This window comes from Argiope bruennichi, unplaced genomic scaffold (genome assembly GCF_947563725.1).
Source record: "Argiope bruennichi unplaced genomic scaffold, qqArgBrue1.1 scaffold_33, whole genome shotgun sequence".
Lineage (NCBI taxonomy): Eukaryota > Metazoa > Arthropoda > Arachnida > Araneae > Araneidae > Argiope > Argiope bruennichi.
In genome coordinates this window covers 20,219-42,301 of record NW_026605937.1, presented here as the reverse complement: position 1 = coordinate 42,301, position 22,083 = coordinate 20,219, and the positions used below count along the sequence as shown (strand labels likewise).

General features: G+C 32.4%; 1 protein-coding gene across 1 annotated transcript; it reads left to right on the top strand.

The window, feature by feature from the left end:
- The first annotated feature begins 20,800 nt into the window (after positions 1 to 20,800).
- LOC129961542 (keratin-associated protein 6-2-like) lies at positions 20,801 to 21,508 on the top strand. Its single transcript, XM_056075012.1, has one exon. It carries the CDS (start codon positions 20,801 to 20,803, stop codon positions 21,506 to 21,508), a length of 708 nt encoding a protein of 235 aa, XP_055930987.1.
- Positions 21,509 to 22,083: the final 575 nt, after the last annotated feature.

Here is a 22,083-nt window from a genome sequence, read left to right as displayed (position 1 = left end):
TTTTTTTTCCAGCTCCCCGCTGTACTTTTCCCAACTCCTAACTTTAAAGAGTTGAAACGTATTTGAGTGTATTGAGTACGAAAAACATATTTCTGGAAAATGTCCACCTGTCTGTGTGACAAAGATAACTCAAAAATACTTTGAGCTACGGAGATAAAATTCGGTATATGTTCTTCGCATCAAATTTGTAGCTATCAAATTTAGAACAAAATCCGCTGAGAGGAAGTCTGTCTATCCGACTGTTCGAATATAATTTAAAATGATAAATACAAAATGAAGAAAGCTAGTTAGATAAAATTCAGTACACAGAATTGACATCTAAAGTACAGACACATGTTAAACTTTTAGCCGAATTCAATAAGGTTTAACTGTCCTACTCTCTGTATTTTGAGAAACATATAAGCATAATAATTCAAAAACGTAGTGATTCAAATATATCAAATTTGGTATGGGATTTTGTGACTACAAGTACTGTTTTGTATCAAATTTCTGTTTCAATCGGTAGAGGAAAACGTGTCTAAAACGCAAAATCAAATTTAAGATACCATTAAAGAGAGATAAATCGTCAAATTATTCGCCAAGATTCAGTAAAAATGTTAAATTCACGTCAAAAGTTAATAATTTGTAACTAATTCATGCCAATAACAAGTAAGGGGTTCTATGGTATGACAAATACATTAGAGAGTATGCGACAAAGTTTTACTGGAAACCATTATTACTGGTTTCAAATCACTTTTTTACAAATGTCAAAATATTTAACAATGGGAGAAAATTCAAGGGCGGCATTTGAATAAAAATGTAAATTAAGAGTGGGAGAAAGAGGAAGAATCGGATTTAATTAATATTTAATTGATTTCTAGTTAAATGTAAAAATTATTATGAGTTAATTTGAAGCTAAATTAGAGAAATTGTGCTTGCTCGTCTGACAGATTTGACCCCTTAGGGGCTCACCTTCTTTAAATTACGGGCTCCCCAATCCCGAGTACCCAGGGATTTTTACACCCTTCATTTTTACACTCCCTGTGTAAAAATCCCTGTCTTTTACTGTCCCTGTCTTTTACTGTCTGCTTGATCCTTCCATCTCTCGACGACAAGTGAGGGAGCTCTCCATGAGAAGCTATCGTCGCTTTGTTTGCTTCTTGCTTCTCAAGGACAGCCAAAAATCCCACGTGCTGGCGTGCGTGGCGATCCATTGGACAGGTGGTACACTGTGGTCCCTGGTGTATCAATCGGCTGGTACCTAACCACCTGAGTGGTTAGTCTGCTAGGGATCAAGCGAGGGGGATTACTCCTTGGGCTTGGCGTTAAGGGTGGTCACTGTCCCCGGGGGATAACTAAGAGCGTATAGGTTCCTACTAGCACTAAGGTAAGTGCCGAGGCTGGGGATGGCCAGAGCCAATGGCTGCCTTCCCGTATTGGGCTCCGTGGTGGGTGGTGCTGTTGGGCCTGAATACCATTCGATATCGTATGGGTTTTAAAAGTTCTCTCTTCAGTGGGCGACATATTGTTTCGAACAAAACTTTGAATTATTTTGACACATTTCATGTTATAAAAATACAACCTTCTGATGAATCATTTCATACCGTATCGCCTTTCATAGTCGAAAAAAGTCTTTCAGGACAACTTGGCAAAGTCGTATAAGTTCGGAAGCTTCGTTCTGGAGACCTGCTTATTGAAGTTAATTCTCAAACGCAGGCCAAACAGATAGTAAAAATGAAGAACCTTGCATCTATTCTCAGATCTGTCTTGGCTCATTATACTTTAATCTCGTCAAATGGAGTTGTGACTTGTGGTGAGGTGTTTCATACTCCAGTTGAAGAAATTAAAAAGGATTTGGAAAATCAAGGAATGACCAATGTACGCCGTATCACAATAGGCGGGATGGAAAGCTCCTTTACACCAAACATCTAATTCTGACATTTCGTTTGTCGAAATTATCGGAGTGTATTAAAGCAGGGTATATGTGTTTAGCTACCAGGCCTTATATCCCTAATCCCTTACGGTGTTTCAAGTGCCAACGTTTTGGCCATTCCGAAGTTTCCTGCCGCGGGACTGTGACTTGCGCCCGTTGTGGGGAAAATGGTCACGAAAGCTCTGAATTTACGGGACAAGAAAAAATGCACCAGCTCCAATACTTCCTTTTCACGATCATGCCCTTCCTGACAATTTGAAAGGAAAATTGTGAAGGAAAAACTGATCATAGGAATATCATATACTGAAGCCAAGAAAGCAGTGAGAGCTCGCCTGCCAACTAGTGGATTGACATATGCAGCAGCAACTAAAAGTACTCAATTCATTCCCATAATCTTAGATTCTGATTTTCGGTAGTTTCAAAATTCTCACTAACCTACTGAAACGTGTCCCAAATCAGCCGAAGCGTTTATAATGTATCTTCACTCAATAAAAGTACAGAAAATTTTGTTTCAAAATGTGAAATTGCTCCCACTTTACAAGCCCTATTTGAATTCTGAACTTTGTCCGGAATAGGAAAAAATTAAAAAATTAAAAAAAAGATTCCAAGTTTAAAAATGTAAAAATATACCATTTTTATAAAACTTTACCCCGAAAAATATATGATTCTGATTAAAAGCAGGGTATGAAAACTTCTGTAATAAAAAGTTCAAAAAAGGACAATATAAATGGAGAAAGTGACAGCAAATTTACCTCTTTGGTTTTTGATAACTCTGGAAAAATAGAGAAATCCTCAATATTATAATCTGATGCTGGAGTAAATACGAGTACTTGAAGCGCATCGGAGGACGTACTGGAATCTAATATGAGTGAAGAGCTAGAAGCCACGTCTGAAGACGACCATACTCCTCCTCCACCAACTAAGGATGCTCGAAGGCCAAACAGAAGTACATTATTCCGACAAAGTATAAACACAAATAGCTTTAACTTCTTTTCCTTTATTGACTCTCCATTTATCTTGGCTTGTGTTTTTCTTATGTCTTAATTTTTAAGGCATTATGAAGGCATTTATGAATGTTTGTCTTACAAATTTCTTTTTTTAATTCTTACACTGCGTTTTATCTTACCTATACTAAAGCTTTATCCATGAATTTACCACTTTTATTCTTTGTGCAACATTTAGCTTTTAAATTTTTAGATATTTCAAATTTTATCTTGCACTTTTTATCATCGTCACCCGTTTTCACCATATGTTGGCACAGCATAGTCTAACCAGGTTCTTGCGCCTTTAAAATCAATCAACCAAACAACCTCTGTCAGATTTGGCTTGCTCCCCGTCGGCAAACCTCTGCCGCCGCCTCTTGGGAGTTTATAGCTCATTCATAAACTGCTTATATAGAGAATAGGCTGCTTGGATAAACAACAATCCAACTAAAACTGTGACTATTGTTTCACCAATCGTGAAAGACTATTTGCTTAAATATTGACAAATTGTCTTTAAATGTTGACACTTTTCAAGATAAACGACATCATGGGTAGCTTGTCTTCCCCGTGATCTAGGCGTTCCGAGTTCGAGTTCTGGTTCGGGCATGATTGTTATCTTCCTTGTGTTCACTCTGTGAGGTGCGTTTTATGAGCCCAGCTGCAAAAAGGTGTTGTGCAAGCGTGTGTGTGTGTGCTATCTTCATTTGAGCTAGAAGTCAGACTTCTGCCCTCGGGTGCTCAGGGGTCTTTGCCCTCAGAAGCTACTGTTCAAACTTTGGCTTAAAATAGTCACACGACAAAAAAAAATGTCAAGATCCCTACTTTACACCTTCCTATGTCACTAATCACCCAAATCCTCAAGCAGCTTTCATACGAGGCCAACTATTGCACGCAATCGGAGGCCACGTCTATTTCAAGAAGATCGTATGATTCCAGATCATGGCACATAGGATCCAGATGGCACATAGGCAAATACTTGTTCCGATGAGACAGTCATTTGCTATTGCGGTCACGTGATCTTCTTAAAGTAGGCATGGCCTTCTATTGTGCGCAATAGTGGGCTTCGTGTGAACGCTTCTTAATACAAAGAAAATAGAAGAAAAGGTTTTATCACAAACTGGTCACGAATCTTCTATGGGTCTTGAAAGTCATTCCCATAACTGAACAACAACATTCAGCATCGGAACTGAATATATGTGTTACTGAGAATATAAATCAGATTATTAGTGAAATGTTTAATGAACCGTTTCTAGGATCTTCAGATATACACACAAAAAAAGTTTGAGCCCTCCCCCTTTCAAAGATTAGAATTCGCCCTTAAGTTTTGAATAAATCTGAAAAAATTTTTGTTCCAGAACATTTTTTTTTTTAAAATTTTTTTTCAAAATTGTAAAATATTCCTGAACAATAATTTGGAAAATATTTTTTGAAGAAATCATTAAGAAGAAGTTACATAAAATGTTCATTTCAAGTTCCAACAACTACTGAACAAATTGGTGGCAGGTTAGTAAGTAACAAAATTTAAATTCAATCAGCCAAAGGCAAGATGTTTAAAATACATTTTCATTTATTTTCGCTTTGTTACGAAGCTGAAAACAAAATATCTCATAATTTGCAAGTTCAAGTAGATGGGAAAACATTTCCGCAAGTTATTTTGAATCCTTATCATAAGACGGCGTGAGAAATCAAAAATAGGTAAAACCCAAAAACTACTTTAATCCTATACCGAGCATGTTTTACATGTTTTCTACTTTTAAATGGTAGCTTTGCTTATCGATAAAATGAGTGCAAGGATATAAAAGGAAAGTAATTTTAAAAGAAAAAAATGTTAATTAAAAATTTAACTTAGCTAATTAAAATCCACTTTTAACAACCTATCGCAAATCAATTTTACTGTAACATGTGCATTATTTTATTAGTTAATTGGATGCATTTATAAAGTGGATATCAAATACCATTTGATGAATTCGCAATTGTTATATAAATTTGCACTTATGTAAAATTTGCCTTGGAAAATTGAGGAAATAATTTATAATGCTGCAGACTCTTGAAACATTTACTACATGAAATAAAGACTTACCTTACTTTTAAGTTTTCATCTTTAATGTTTCTCCGTCTTTTCGAGCACTTTATATTGTCTATTCCCATTAAGTTCAGATGGCAATTAGTTTTAGCGGTTTTCCAGGTTTTGAATTTTCTCCAGTTCATGCCATTATTCTAGTGATCTCCTGGAAAATGCAAACAATATAAATAAAAAAATTAATAATTAATAATTACTACATTATTTTATTTTGAAAAATGCTGCAGTAAAACTTTTTGTTTTAGTTTTTACGAACAAACTGTTGTATTACAGCATGTGCATTTAGGAGTTGATTCTGTAATCGTCTCAAATTATTAAGTAATTGAAAATAAAATTTAATTCATGAAGACAAAAATGTCGGCGTTAAATATATTTATTGTTTAGTAATTGTTAGAGTGTATAAAAAAATTTTTTAAAATAGTAATTTGTTTCTTCAATAATAATAATAAAATTAAAAAATATATTTATTACCGGCAAAATTCAAAATCTGGTATTCTAAAGAATGTTAAAAAAAATTTAGACTAAATATGAAACTATTAATATTACATGCATTTCCAAGGCATTCCAAGCAATGACAAAAGTATGATGCATATTGCCTATATATATTTCGTATAATTTCATTTTTCTTGTTCGGATTTTGAATAAAAGACTTTTAATACTACTCATCCGATTCTTTTCTCAATGTTCCTACGAATGTTCATGCTTCGAATACGATAAAGGACGATACAAATTTTTATACATTCACTTATACATTTATTTTTCACGCACACCACAGGACATCACAAGACAGATAGATACAAAACCAACCTATGTAAACGTTCTACTAATAAACATGTTATAGGTGTGGCCTCTAGTGGCGAAAATTCGGAACACTCAATAACATTTTTAATTCTGTAGAATCTATGAATCTATGTTTTTTAAACAATAGCATTTGATAACCTTTTTTTTTTTTTTTTTTTGATGCAAAACATGTTGTGATTCTAGGATGCCTAGGTCCAATGTGCACACGATCATTCTTAAAACTGCCTAGGTCTTCTTTACAATGTCAGTGCTTGATACCTTAGCGGCATCATATCTATAAATATATTCATTCTTTTCAAGAAAAAAGATTTATTTTTAAATTCTTCATTACAAATCCCCCTAGTTTTATATAGTTTGTGCGCTTGTTTTTGTTTTTTAACAGCTAATAATCATGTGATGTGATATTTCGTTTATATGCATGCAAAAGTACAGACTGGCAGACAGTCAAAAGTTTCACGGATTTAGTTCAAAATTTTAGATGCTTAAGCTGTGTACCAGATTTCATCATATCATATATCAATGGATATATCAAATGTGGATTTATCGAATATTTTGAAAATTACAATACTTCTTTTATACTTCGTAAACGAGAAGGTAATGAAGAAAAAAAGATTAATCAATTATCGCAATGAATATGCGTTAATAGTTAATTAAAGTAATTTTTGAAACATTTTGAAATTTATTTCTTTTTCAAGAACATGCCTCGAAGTGAAACGCCTCCATCAAGCTGAAACCACACGGCCACGCCTGTCCATTATCAAAGTTGCAAGCAATTCGTGCGTAGTTTCTATACTTTGATTGGTCATTCGATCATAAATCTCAGGTGCACTTTCATAGGTGTTTACCTATCGTCCATGGGCGGTCATTTAAATACTTCATTGTAATTTAGATTGTTATTCATTTTAAAATTAATATCAACTAGATCGTTTGTCCTGATTTAAATGTTATGCTGAAAAAAAAGTGTACCTGCGTCATTTAACAATATTTTCAGTTTTATAAAAAATAATTCAGAATAATTTAATAATTCATTAATAAAATAATTTATTTGTTACGTTTTTCCATTTTTAACTTTGCAATTTTAATTTAAAACGCTAAAACTAAATTTACTCTATATAATTATTTTTTCTGTACTTATTTATCACTGTGTTCATTTATGTAGAAATTACATAGATGTTGTTTTCTAAAAGAATAATTGCGTGTTACAGTGTTAAAAATCCTGTAAGATAAATTTTGATATTTCAATTTTTCTATTTTAAACAATATCAAACCACTGGAGCAATATCAACTAATCGAACAAAGAGCATTTTTTTTTCACATAGTCATGGGTTGTTTTACAATAATGGAATTCGAAATTTCAGGAGATAATCAATCAGCTATAGAAGAACGTACCTTTTTTTTTTGATATACAAATTTTTAAAAAATATTTTAATCGTCAAAAAGTTTAAACTCGAGAATTTGTTGAATCTTCTCTTTTCAGTACGAAAAAATACGAAAAACACACTTTGGGAATTCAGTTGGTCTGTGAATATGATAGCTCTAAAACGTTTTAGACAAATGAAATTTAGTATATAGTCTTTACGCCATTTTTTTTTTTTTATCGCTGCCGAATTTTGAACAAAATATGTTCTAAAGATATATTCTCTGTTTGTCCGGGTGTTCGAGTACAAATGAACACGATAAACAGAAAATATAAAGAGCTAGATACATAAAACATGGCACACAGAATAGAAATATAGTATACAAATCCGTACTAAGTTTGGCACCAAATACATTAAAGGATTAAATAAATGAATTAACTACATTGTACATGAACCTTGTGACTGCCATTGTAATTCTTTGACAAACGTTGGTGTCAATCAGATGGGAAAAAGGCATAATAGATTTTGCTGATACTGACGTATTAACCACATAATTGCCAAAGATTTATGTGTTATAACTGTTCTTTACAAATGCCACACAATTAATACACAAGTACCGGTATTTCTTTATTATACTAAACTTCGAAGCACGACTTATTTGAGAGCATGCGAGAATAGTTTTAGTGAGACCACCCCCGCTGGTTTTGTTTAAAATGTTACAATGACAAAAATTCATTTAAATTAATGTGACCTAAAGGGCTCGGAAATCGTATAAAAATAAAAATTTAGTTATATTTTTAAGCAGTGCTTTTATCAAGTCAAATAACATGCAAACAAAATTCTTTACGTCATTCTAATCATTTTTATAATTGGGAAATATTTGCTAATTGTGAAGAAATTAGCTATTGGTCCAAAATGAGAGCGGATAACCTGTACATATTTAAAGTAAAGGGGAAAATATACAATTACTTTTTTCAATTTTGATCCCACATATAGAATTCTTTTTCATTAAGCTCTTTTTTATTTAAATAAAAAGAAAAAAACCTATAGAAAAAGTACCATTAGAATTTATTTTCGAATGATAATTCTTTAGAAAAGTATATATAAGGACTTAGTTTGTCTTTATAAGCAAAACGAGCTAATTTTAATAAAATGGCATATAATCCCGACACAATATATATCTACTTCAAATTTTGAACTAAATTCTTCTAAAGTAAGTATTATAAATGACCATTTTCTTCATTATCATGAACCATAAAAAAATTCCATACTAATTAGGACCTTATTTTAATTGGCGATGCGATTTTCTTGAGTAAGGCTGTGCCGAGTTTCGATTTATATATATAAAAAAAAATCAATTTTTCTTTGCCAGCTCTCGGAAAAATATCGATCTCCCGAAATTCTGATCATGAATAATAGTTCACGATGAATCGCGATACAATAAACCGACATTTTCAATTAATTTACGTTTTCGATTTCGTTTAGGTTACTGGTTAGTGTTTATTTTTATTGCTCTTCATTATATTTGACCTTCACACAGAATTTTTGTTAGTATTTCTATAAATGCTGCCATATTCTAATATATAAAAATACCTGTTTTAAGATATCATTTTGGAATCATGGTTTGGAATTAGGTTTTCTATTTCCTAACTAAATGATACCATTTTAGAAAAATCATTGCAGTTATCAGGAGGTTGTAGGCTGTCCATTATTGCTAATTTTTCATCTTCCGAAAAAAAAGCAAAAAGGATGAATTCAGATTCAATTCACTATTTTATTCGCAGCTCGCATTTTTACACTTAAGCGTACTCGCATTAAAAAAAAAAAAAAAAAAAAAAAAAAAAAAGGAATTCCGTTATACTTCCGCTTTTGCCTAGCGGCTCACGATAAATCGCGATACAATAAATCGATATTCACAATTAATTTACGTTTTCGATTTCGTTTTGGTTACCGGTTAGTGCTTATTTTTGTTAGTCTTCTTTCTTATTGACTTTAATACAGATTTTTTGTTAATATTTCTATAAATATTGTTATATTCCAATATATAAGAATACTTGTTTCAAACGTAATGTTATAAATTATAACATGCCGAAATATATTGCTTTGGCATTGACACACTTTATTAAAGGGGTTTTAACAAAATTATGTTCTAACTATTTTTATTCAAAAGAAAGGAAATATTTTTACTATATAAATTGGAACTTCCTTTTATTTGGAGTCATTCTGATCAGTCAAGAGATGCTGTTAATTTCTTAAAATAGCTATAAATAAATAATAACGATATATCGATATGTGTTGAACGATATACCGCGATAATGAAGTTCGGTCATCGCCCAACCCTAGTCATGAGGTAGACTACCTAATCTTAGCTTTATAAGAGTCCATGCGATAAAGTTCGGTGAAGATCATTCCGACTGGTTTGAAGAAACTTTTTCTCATACTCATATTCTGCTTCACATTTCATTGACTTGCTTGTCCTTTATCACGAAACGTCGCAATAAATCGAATAGAATGGCAAATTAATAGAACACAGACAAACAGCTGGGCATTGTTAAATAAAATTGAAATGCACCAGACACGAACACCGAGATTTCTAGATGCGTGAACATTTGGAATTCCAAGGTGATGCAATATGGATAGACGCGACATGGATGCGAAGAAAATAAAGTAAAAAAAAGCGAAGAAAATAAATAGCATAGATAAACCGTGTGTTAACTAAAGTCAAAAATAACACTCACTAATCTCAACTCGAGATTTTATTGAAGAAACTAAAACTTATATCTATTTTTATCCACAAGACGACATGACTCAAAGTTTAGAAGTTTAGAAAAATACAGAAATTATATTCTAAAACAAACGAGCATAAACAAACAATGACATAAATTAAACCAATGAGAAACTGCTTTTAGGCAACTTGCCTGTCGGCAGTTACGAACTTGCGAGCTATTCGCTTTGAGCTCAGAGCATTCTACTACTGAGCCATTCAGCCCGCGCCATGTACGAACAAGTTTCGCTGCAATATCTATAAAATTAACTCCTATATTTCAATTACTTTAATCATTATAGCATTTATAATCCCAGCTGGACAACATAAATATAATATGAAAAAATATATAAAATAATCCAAAAAACAAATAACTTCTTCTTATCTGAGAGTCACTATTTCAGATAATTATTAGAATAATTCTCCTATTTTTTTTTCAGTAAGCTATGTTTGATTTGTTATCACTCATCTTAGTTCACCAAAAGGTATTGTACGATTTTTCTCTAGTATAAATTTCCCTTAATTATGCTTTATAAGTTTATAAAATCGATACTTTTAAGAAGTAGGTCAAGAATTATTTCAAAATATGATTTGATTGTTACTGAAATGCAAATGGCTATCTTGCAATTCATAAATAAATGTCACCAGATGTTAAAAACGGAGTTTTGAATAACAGAATTCCATAATGTTTTAAAGGGATAATACACTATTGACTGTTTTATATCCTTATATCATTCAGTAGCAGGATATGGATAATTTCATCATTATTTTGATGAAATAAAAACAGTAAATAAACATGCGACTGGTTAGAAAAAATTTGCGATGAGTTTGCAGTAAATATTGTAAGATTTGGAAAAATTGGACTTGTTCTTAAATATAATTTTTTAAGTGATAAAAATTTATATAAATACGAAATTTCCTTCAACGAAATTATATAAATATGAGGAGTTAAACCCCTAGAGGAGCTACCCCCCACCCACCCACAAGAATTATTTTATGATTCCTTTTGGTCCGATTATATGACCATATATTCCATTATATGATCCCAACTGGTTTGGCTCGCTCGCCATGTAATTATGCATTTCTGCTAATAATACAAAATTATCAATACTTTTTTAATAAAATGAAATTGAAATTAGAGGATGTCCCAAAATTAATGCAAGATATGAATTTGCCCTCATTCATGCAGTAAAATGTAGGAAACCCTATTAAAAAAGCCATTTGACAGCTGACAGTTCAGGGTTAGTAAAAGTGGAGCGTTACACGATAGAACAATGTGCTTATATCGTTGAACATTATTTCAAAAATAATGAAAGTCTGGCGGCCACAGTTCGTAAATTTTTAGAACTGAACCCGTAGATCGTGTGATGTAACACGACTGGATTTATTTTTTTGGGGGGTTGCTTGAATTCAAAAGTCTATATCAACGAGCCCACAAACACGCGTGCATTGAAGCAGGAAATGCATCAACTAAATTTAGAAATGTTATGCAAAATGATCATGGAAGATTTCGACATAAGAGTTCGTATGTGCCAGCAAAGCCGTGGAGGCCATTTGCTCTATGTGTTGTTATTCCATACATAACTCCTGTGTACTTAACGATTCAAATAAAAATATAACAATTTAAAGGAAAAAAAACTGTGCTTTTTATTTTAATTCAAATCTGGTGTTTACACTTTATTCTATCGTGTAACGCTCCAGCTTTACTAACCCTAAACTATGAGCTGTCAAATGGTTTTTTAATAGAGTTGCGAACACTTGCAACCTGAATTTCTAAAATTAAAATTTTCTACAACATATACTTATATATATATAAAGTATTAGAAAAATTATAAAATTCTAAGACATTTAAGAACCAAAACTATTTACTTCAACTGTAATCGGTTATTTAGAATTTCTCGGCACACACATGTGACTATTTCTCTACCTGGAGCGTATTCAAACAAAACATTTAACTTGTGAAATTGTCCATAACTATAAATAAGATTTTGCAACATCAAGAACATTTTTGCAAATGTTTGTCCCATGCTTTATTTATTCTCATACTGTAAACCAAAAGAACTAGAAACAGTTTTCGTTTGAATTTGAATGGAGTATTACTCTCAGATGAATAAGTGGTACAAAAAAAAAGTCTCACCATTTTCAGAACAAATACATTTATCTTCTGTAATGTTACGGTATAATCTGGTATAAGAGTGTTCCATTGCATGCAGCTTTTGTTGGAGCCAAATTACGCAATAAAATTCTAAATTACAAATACTTTTATTCGAAGTATATATATATATATATATATATATATATATATATATATATATATATATATATATATATATATATATATATATATATATATATATATATATATATATATATATATATATATATATATATATATAATAGGTATATTGTTAATTCAGTTTTATTTAAGGCATGCATAGTTTCAATAATACAGGATAAAATTTAAAATTTTATACAGACCCTTTGTTTTGTGGGAAAATATTTTAATAAAATATTCTTGAGACAGTGATATTTTAAAGAAAAAAGTTCCTCTCTTTGCAATTAAAAATGATTGATTTGTGAAAATTTGCATGCCTTTATTCTACAAAAACGCGCGATTTTAGACCTCCCCATAGACCTTCTTGAAGAAAATAAATCATTCAGGGCTTGGATTTTCCCCAAGATTGATTGTCTGAAATAATTAAATTGTTGATTGTCCTAAAACAATGATATTCAAAGTTTTATAACTCGGTCAGATGTATTACAGAAGATTGAATATTTAGATGGCTGAGATAATTTTACTGCTTATGATTTATACGATTGAAGAACTGTATAAAATTTAGACTTCATAATTGTTTTCAAAAATACATTTAATGATTGAAATAAAATAAAATATTATTTACCACATTTAAATCTTTTTGAAGGTAAAACTGAATTTTATGAAGAATAAGAAAATTTTTAATCGAATAATTCTTGGAAATATTTCATAAATTATAATTAATTATTCTATGACACACATAAGATTACATCACTGAAGGATTTGATTTTCTATAGTCATATTTTCAACAAAGTGCTTTTAGTAAAGGGCCTGAACACCCGAGGGCAGATGTCTGACTTCTAGCCCATATGAAGATGACATTCACACACTCGCTCGCACAACCCGTTTTTTTACAGAGGGGAGGGCTCTTCCACATCCCTCATAGGTAAAACACTGGGTAAGGCACAACCATGCCCGATCGAAGAGTAGAACCTGGAATGCCCAGATCACGTGGAAGACGCACTACCCCTAGGCCAGGATGCCGGCTAAAACGAAGATGTAATGTGATAATTAACAAAACCAGGAATAGAATTTCATAGTAACTAATTTGGAATTAATAATTGACTATTTACAGTTGACTAGCAAATTGCCTTCCTACAGTCTGGTCATTCTCCACCAAATTTACAAGCTTTGAAAACTTGGTCGTTTTCCAGTAGAAATTTAGACATGTAGATAATTACTTAAAAATGCTTTATAGAAAGTAAAAAGTTTTGTTTTTCTTTTCACTTTCATAAAGTTTTATAAAGTTCAATAAAGTTTAAAAAAATAAATTATTGTCTTTTTCTCTTTCCTCGTCGTCATTTCATGTACTTTTTCGGACGAAGTCAAAACGTAGATAATACATAAGTGTTCTATAATACAAATGCTTCAATATGATTTATTTTTTAAATTTTATGTTGATTACGAAACTCATTGTTCGATCTGACAACAAAAGACACCAAATAGTCTTCCATTCTTTTAAATATATGCAATACTTCTATTCTTGCGTAGGTCAAATCGATGATATTTGTCGTTTATTTTCTGTATAGGGATTAAGAAACAGAGGTAGAAATTATTTATAAGATTTTTTGTTAACGGGTTAAAGAGCAATATTTAACAGATGAAAAATTCAAGTATTAGTGTGCGAATAAATATTTTATCCAAAGCTTAAGAATATGTTTTATCATTGCATGAGCTTTCATTTCATACATCTAGCTGTTTAGTTTTTAGATACCACATTTACATGGACGTGGATGGACGAATGGATTTCCTACTGACAGATTTCGAGTAAATAAAAATATAAATATGTTGTTTTGATATAAAGGCGATTGTCACCAGCTTCAAGGCATTAGTTCCTTGGGTTTTTGAACTATCGTATTCAGAGATCGACGTGTAGACAAACACAATTCTCGGAATCAGGAAGATTCGAAATGTGGGATTAATTAAAATGTCGAGATAGAATTTTTTGACGAGTGCAATATTTTCTCATTTTATATTTTGAATTAGATAAAGTAACAAACTAAAAAAGAGAACAAGAGTTCGAATTTAGTTTTATGATTTTTTTTTCATTAGCCACTATTCTTCTGGACCGGTATCTTCTATTTCTGAAATAGTACCCGAGGATAACATTTGAGATCACCTCTATGCATACCATTTGAATGGCAAATGACATGATCTTTCGTTTTTTTTTTATCGTCAAAAGAGGATCGTTTTATTTATTTTTATTTTATAGCTAAAATATTTTTAAATATTCAATTTTATGCTATTTCTTCACTTGCCGAAATACTTTCTTCTTTCAGTATGATGGTGTACGCTTCTTCTGAAACAAATCTGGATGTTCGGGTTTTTGTGTGTGTGTGTGATTTTCATTATCTGTACACCTTCCAATTGCAGATATTTTTGGAAGAAGGAACTGAAGGGTTTTGAGTGAAGGAAGATAAGCTTATAAAAAGCAATTCCATTAAGCGGAGCCGTTTTCTTTTAGTGTTGTTTACATAACTTGATCGATATTTTTCACAGATTTTTATTTAAAAGTTATTTTTCACTGTTTATTAATTCATGCAACGAACTTTACTGATAGTGTTGAACTGGCTAAGTTTTCTGATGTTTTGATATCTTTTAAGATTGAAGAAATCTGCCTAGTTTCATTTCAAAAATGGGATAATAATTAGGTAAACTATTTTGTTTGTTCATACTTATTTTAATATGATGATAAATTTCACAAAATAAATTTCATTTGTTAAATTGAAGGCAGGAGTAATTTTTTTAAAATTTTTGTTATTGTTTAATAACATATGAACTTTAAGTTTTTAAAGTATCCATAGGTATTGTAGAGCCTCGTTAATCTGTCGGTAATTGTAATTTCTTTCTAGATCCTTGAATATCTTATTATTATATTAAATTATTGTCTAATTCAAGCCTTTCCTCACAGTCAAATTTAAAACTAAGTTCAAAAAAAAAAACTTTTCGTTAATTAGCGTAATTTTAGTGACGGATTTAGCCATTTTGCGATACTAGGCAATAAATATATTAATTTTTTTTTTTAACTAAATGATCAATTTATTTCAAAACATCGTTAACTAAAATTATTCGCACATGAATAATTTCTTTCCAATTGTGCAGCTTTGTGATTTTTTTATTTTAATTTTAACTTTAAAATAAAGCAATGAAATTCATGGAAAATTAACCTTGATTATTAGATTTCCTTGATGCAAAATGAGCATTTAATTCTAAAGGATTTTAAATAATTTTTATTACATTCATTTGAAATTTATTATTTTGCAATGCCTATCAATTGAAAAATAGCAATAAATATTTAATATTCCAATACGTTAATAGTCAATTATACTTTGAACTACGCAAGTTTTATTAAATTAATGTAGACAAACATTGTACTTCTTAGATTTTTTAAGCAATAAAATTTATATATCTTACAAATTTATTTGATAATTAAATTAAAACCATTTTAATTGATCCTCTTAGTTATAAAGACTATATATACTGCGTAGTTTCCGAAGTTTTTATTTTCCGTAATCATAAATGAGAATTTATTAATTTTAAACCCCGAGAGAGAACATACAATACTACGAGAATTGGAGGAAAGTTTTTCAAGAATTTACTCTAACGAGCAGATATTCGTAGCGTTATCTTGAAATCACTTTGCACATTTCATATTATAATTTATTTACCGAAAGATTTCACTCTTTACTGAGAATTTCCTTTTAGGAAGAAGTGACGAATAAGTGATTAATATTGTCACTTTAAAAGTCATTATTAATTATGTTAAGCTGTTAATTTCCTATTTACTGAATTCTTGACTTGTGTGCTAGTATCTGAAGTAATATCTAATTTGTAAAAATAGTTTAACACTACACTAATCGAAACTCTTTTAGCAAAATTCCTTATTCTTTTATTTATTACGAACTTTGTGATCATGCAAATGTGGCAGTGGTAGTTTGACCCAGTGACTACCGGTGTTTTTAAATCTTTACTAAGATTAAATGTTTGCAAATCAATTACAATATTTCAAAATGAAGTGAACTGTTATATGCTGCCGAATAACAATGTAATTTAACTCTGTATAAAAAAATATATTATTAATCCACTAAAATCAAAGGAAGCAATAAAAAATAGAAAATAGATTTCCAGCCCTCAGCAATAGCATAAGCAATTGTAGGATTGAATGTCTAGTTATCCCCAAATTTAAAACTTCACAAATTTCTCTGGTTTGCTGGTTTGTCACTTTATCTTAAAAAAATACTTCCATTTCTAATATCTTCCCAATTCTTAATATGTATTTTTTTTCTTTTCAGCTCTGTTATCCCGCAAACACTTTGAAGCATTTCAGTTCTATACTTTTGCTCAATGCACCTCAGACCATGAGATATGCAATTTATAAAATGCCATTCTTCCCTGCTGTCCTTTAAGAATGCCAAACTGGATGCAAGTTGTTTGCTAGATGATGCGGCCGTTTATCGACGATGTAACAAAACATCTTATGAATCTGTCTTCATTCACGCTGGAGTATATCAATTAAGATCATATAATTTTGTAACGTCTGCCAAATAGAACTTTTCTGGAATATTTTAAAATTATTTGAACTAAGGTAGGATTAAATCCAAATGTTTTATAGACCCATTTGCGAGTTTCAAAATAACTAAAACCGTGTTTGGACTGTTGGAAATAAGAACTTAAATTTTAAAATGGAGAATATGCACGGATAAAGAATAAATTCCTTTATAAAAGATCGGCAAATATTTTCCTATTTATTAAGAAAATCGCTTCGTGGATATTCCCACGATGAATTAATTTCACTTTAAACTGCAGTATGATTAAATTCTTTTTCATTTCTTAGAGGTCAAAAAGATTACTGACATTCCATTACTTCATTTTTTTTATTTTGTTCTATCGAAACCGCTTTAATTAAGCTTAATTAACCGTTAATTAAGCTTGGAACAAATTTATGAAAGAATACTTCTGTCTCGAATATTCCATATGATACATTTACAATTCCAGGAGCTTCTAGGTATTGCTCTTAATTAGAATTCTTAGTTCAGTTAATCCAAACACTTAGACTAACATCTTAATTTAGACTAAGGTATGCACATTCCGTATATGTAGTCATTCTTCCACCACAACGGAATGATAAATTGAAAATTCTTAATTTTGTTCCATTAACACGACAAATGCCAAAATTTGTTTTTAATTATTTTTAATCTCTGTGGGAACAGCTCTCTACGAATATACTATTTTCAAATGAAGCCATTTGTCACAGGTTTCAAAAGTAATTCTAACCAGAAAGAAAGATGTCATTAACACAAGACTTTCAGTAGGCTGCAACTTTTTGACCCAAAAACATCTTTTACACTCTGATTATGCACCACTTTGTGACAGATGCAATTGTATTTTAATGGTTAAGCCTATTCTATGAGAATGCCAAGATTTTAGTACACAACGACAAGTTAATTTCGATGCGACTTTTTTTTTTAACTTAAATGACATTTTAGGTGATAACACTCATTCAAATATTTTTGCCTTTTTAAAAGATAATCAGATATTACATCAGATTTAATTGTATCTTTTTCTTAATGTCTTAAATTTTAACACGAAAATCATGTTTAACAAATGTTTGGCGCAGAATGACCAAATCTGGTCGTTGTGCAATAAAATCGAACTAAACTAAAATTCTTAAACTAAATGCTTAGAGGATTCTCAGTAATTTAAACCGTTTAGATTTAATTTCAAATAAAATGAACCATAAACAAAGCAAAAATAAACATTCGCTTTATGCGTTAGATATTCAAGATAAATCCGATATATTAGATTAGTTTTTTTACAATGACGGCTGTGGATACTTAGATTTTTATAAAGTATGTGGAAAGTATGGCATACTCGGGTGAATTTAACTAACGGATTGTAAAAGGGACAATGGGACAATAACAATCTGAGGAAGGTGACGAGGCAGATATTTTGCCAGCTAAATAATATAAATATAATACAAAGAGAACTAAAGGAATAAAATTGTTTCTAGAAATTTTAAGAAATATTTTCTTATGAGCAAGTAATTTTTGAGTTGGTCACATGACTGTATTGGAAAACCAAACGTTTTTGTTGGTCCGATGTCTTTTTGGTCCGTTCAGCGTTGTATCAGCGTTAAGTTGTTGCAAACCAGTTTTAAATTGCAAAACATCAAGTATCTTAGCAGTATTGAAATGTGTCCAAATATCTCTTTAACTGAGAAAGTTTTTCAGCTATAAAAAATCTTCCATTTCTGGTTTCATTCCATCTGTGTTTTTAATTCACTTTCTAAATAAAATTACAATTATTTTCCGATCCTTAAGCTTCGACACAGTTTATCCGATAAAAGGATCTTACCCTAGAATAATACCCAAATTTTATCTTCAACTATAAAAATACAAATAAAAAAAGCCCATATCTTTATTTCATATCTTTCTTTAGCATCGGAGTTTTCAGAGAATTTTATTTTTGAGAATAATAGAGACTTCTGTTTTTGTGCAAATTCTAAAGACTGTTTTATATCCTTGAAACTGCTTGTTAACAAGTTCGAAAATGATAAAATTTGGAAAGATGAGTCCCCAAATCGTAATAGTATTTCATTTGACAAGAACGAGGTTTTTTTTTTTTTGCTTGTCAGTTTTTTTCGGAAGTAATTCATGATAAATATCGGAAGATGGAAATTTCCCAAGACACATCGAATAACTTAATACGCACTTTTACATTTCTAATGGTCTAAAAATTGTAAGCAAATGTCGATGTTTCTGAAGGAAAACCAGAAAAACGAACTCCCTTCAGTTTTTGTTGAAATTCTAAAGAGACCTTATTTTTATGGCCTTGAAACAAGTTCGAAAATTTTTAAATCTGGAAAAATGAGTCTCCAAACTGTAGTAGTACTTCATTTAATAAGCACAACCTTTTTCACGGGTCGGATAATAAATTTGAGGTCTAAAATTCAAAAGGGATACAAAAGAATTTCTAGTCCTTACCGGACAATTAAATATGTAATTCAATTTTAAAGGATCGGAAAGCTAAAAATAAATGTCAACGTTTCAGTGCGAAAGACCATTTGTTACATCCATGCAACAAGTTTGGATTATCAAGGGTGTGAATCGTCGTTGAAAATCGAAATTTATTAATAAATTTATACTTCCTTCAGATTACATATTTCATAGGAGAGGGCAGATATTCGAATATTCTAAGAATTTCATCGCATTTGGCATAAAAATACAGGAATACGTTCCGTTTTTTCATTTATTTTCGTCAAATGAATTGTCAGAAAATGATTGTAGAAATCAGTGATTGCAAGCGTATTAGGCTTCAAAATTTCAATTTCGGTAAAAGCTCATTTAAACAAATTACACATTTAAAAGAAACTTTATTGATTGTGTGATCTTGGTAAGTTTAAGCAGACGCATTTACTTTTTCCCGTAAAGCTGTTTAGCATTAAATATCAAATGCTGTAAAAGCCAATCATCAATTAAACGTTACTTTAATTAGATTCGAACAAGTTTCAAATATTTAGATAGCATCAAGAGGTTAAGTTTAATTACAATGAAATAAGAATATCATGGCTTTGAATAGGATGTCGAAGAATTATTTAATACGCTATTCCAAAAATTACTCTCAACAATCTAGACGTTTTATACCTTTTACTTTTGAAACGAATTCAAATATTTTAGTTCGACATTTCTAAAAGAACTTGCATGTCTAGTTCTGTCTTCGTCTTAAATTTTGGAATTTATTGAATCTAAAATATTTAATTTCAAAGCGTAGTGATGGCCTTATAACATTTTAGTATGCATTTTTTAGAGCCATGACTCAGCACTATACATTTAAATTTTACCGAATAGGTTCTATTATGAATTGGGGGAAAATATTATTTTATATTAATTATATCATAAAAAAATAAATTTAATAATTAAACAAATTCATGACATTAGATCCTTGAGCTCGTCTAAAATAGTTTAAATTGTAATTTTTCCCTAAACTTACAAATTATAATTGCTAGTCCAAATTATGTTGTGGAGTTGCTCGTGACCACTTTGTCACGCGGTAGAACTACGAAACGTCATGACGTTGCGGTTGCTGAAATGGGGAATTTGAACTTATACTCTATTTCATAACGGTACGAGGATCCAAATCCAGGGCTTTTAAATAGATATTATCCATTACTTTTTAAAATGCATTACCCAATTATATCGAAATCATCATCTATTACTTTTTCAAATTGTATTCACTAAATACAGTGAGTGAAATTTAATGTAGAATTCCTATTCCTTAATATTAAATTTTCCGTCGGTGCTTTCATTTGAGGAAAATGCTAGACCTTAATTCATATGGAACGAGTGCTATGGAAGCATGGAAAGAAGTGTGTAGGGGGAGGGTGGTTGAAGAGATTTATGCATAATTCTATAATATTAAAAAAATCTAATAAGTAGCACTAAGAAATTGTGTCAGAATAGTTTCTCGAGTTATTGATTCATCCGTTAAAGTGAGAGCTGAGGTCTGATGTTGGGCCTTGTAAAAATATAGCTTATGAGTTTGTTGGAATGGGACATGTGCGGATGCGTGACGGAGGTTGTGGGCTAGGGATGGGACATGTGTGGATGCGTGACGGAGGTTGTGGGCTAGGGATGGGACATGTGTGGATGCCTGACGGAGGTTGTGGGCTAGGGATGGGACATGTGTGGATGCGTGACGGAGGTTGTGGGCTAGGGATGGGACATGTGTGGATGCCTGACGGAGGTTCTGGGCTAGGGATGGGACATGTGCGGATGCCTGACGGAGGTTATGGGCTAGGGATGGGACATGTGCGGATGCCTGACGGAGGTTGTGGGCTAGGGATGGGACATGTGTGGATGCGTGACGGAGGTTGTGGGCTAGGGATGGGACATGTGTGGATGCGTGACGGAGGTTGTGGGCTAGGGATGGGACATGTGTGGATGCCTGACGGAGGTTGTGGGCTAGGGATGGGACATGTGTGGATGCGTGACGGAGGATGTGGGCTAGGGATGGGACATGTGTGGATGCCTGACGGAGGTTGTGGGCTAGGGATGGGACATGTGTGGATGCCTGACGGAGGTTGTGGGCTAGGGATGGGACATGTGTGGATGCCTGACGGAGGTTGTGGGCTAGGGATGGGACATGTGTGGATGCCTGACGGAGGTTGTGGGCTAGGGATGGGACATGTGTGGATGCCTGACGGAGGTTGTGGGCTAGGGATGGGACATGTGTGGATGCGTGACGGAGGTTGTGGGCTAGGGATGGGACATGTGTGGATGCGTGACGGAGGATGTTGATTTGGAATGGGAAATGTGTGGATGCGTGACGGGGGATGTTGATTTGGAATGGGACATGTGTGGATGCGTGACGGAGGATGTGGGCAAGGGATGGGACATGTGTGGATGCGTGACGGAGGATGTGGGCAAGGGATGGGAAATGTGTGGATGCGTGACGGGGGATGTTGATTTGGAATGGGAAATGTGTGGATGCGTGACGGGGATGTTGATTTGGAATGGGAAATGTGTGGATGCGTGACGGGGGATGTTGATTTGGAATGGGGAATGTGTGGATGCGTGACGGGGGATGTTGATTTGGAATGGGGAATGTGTGGATGCGTGACGGGGGATGTTGATTTGGAATGGGGAATGTGTGGATGCGTGACGGGGGATGTTGATTTGGAATGGGAAATGTGTGGATGCATGACGGAGGGGTGTGGATTTGGAATGGGGAATGTGTGGATGCGTGACGGAGGAGTGTGGATTTGGAATGGGGAATGTGTGGATGCGTGACGGAGGGGTGTGGATTTGGAATGGGAAATGTGTGGATGCGTGACGGAGGGGTGTGGATTTGGAATGGGGAATGTGTGGATGCG

Excerpts from the sequence above, each read along its gene's own strand:
- LOC129961542 (XM_056075012.1), top strand. The coding sequence starts at position 20,801 with ATGGGACATGTGTGGATGCGTGACGGAGGTTGTGGGCTAGGGATGGGA.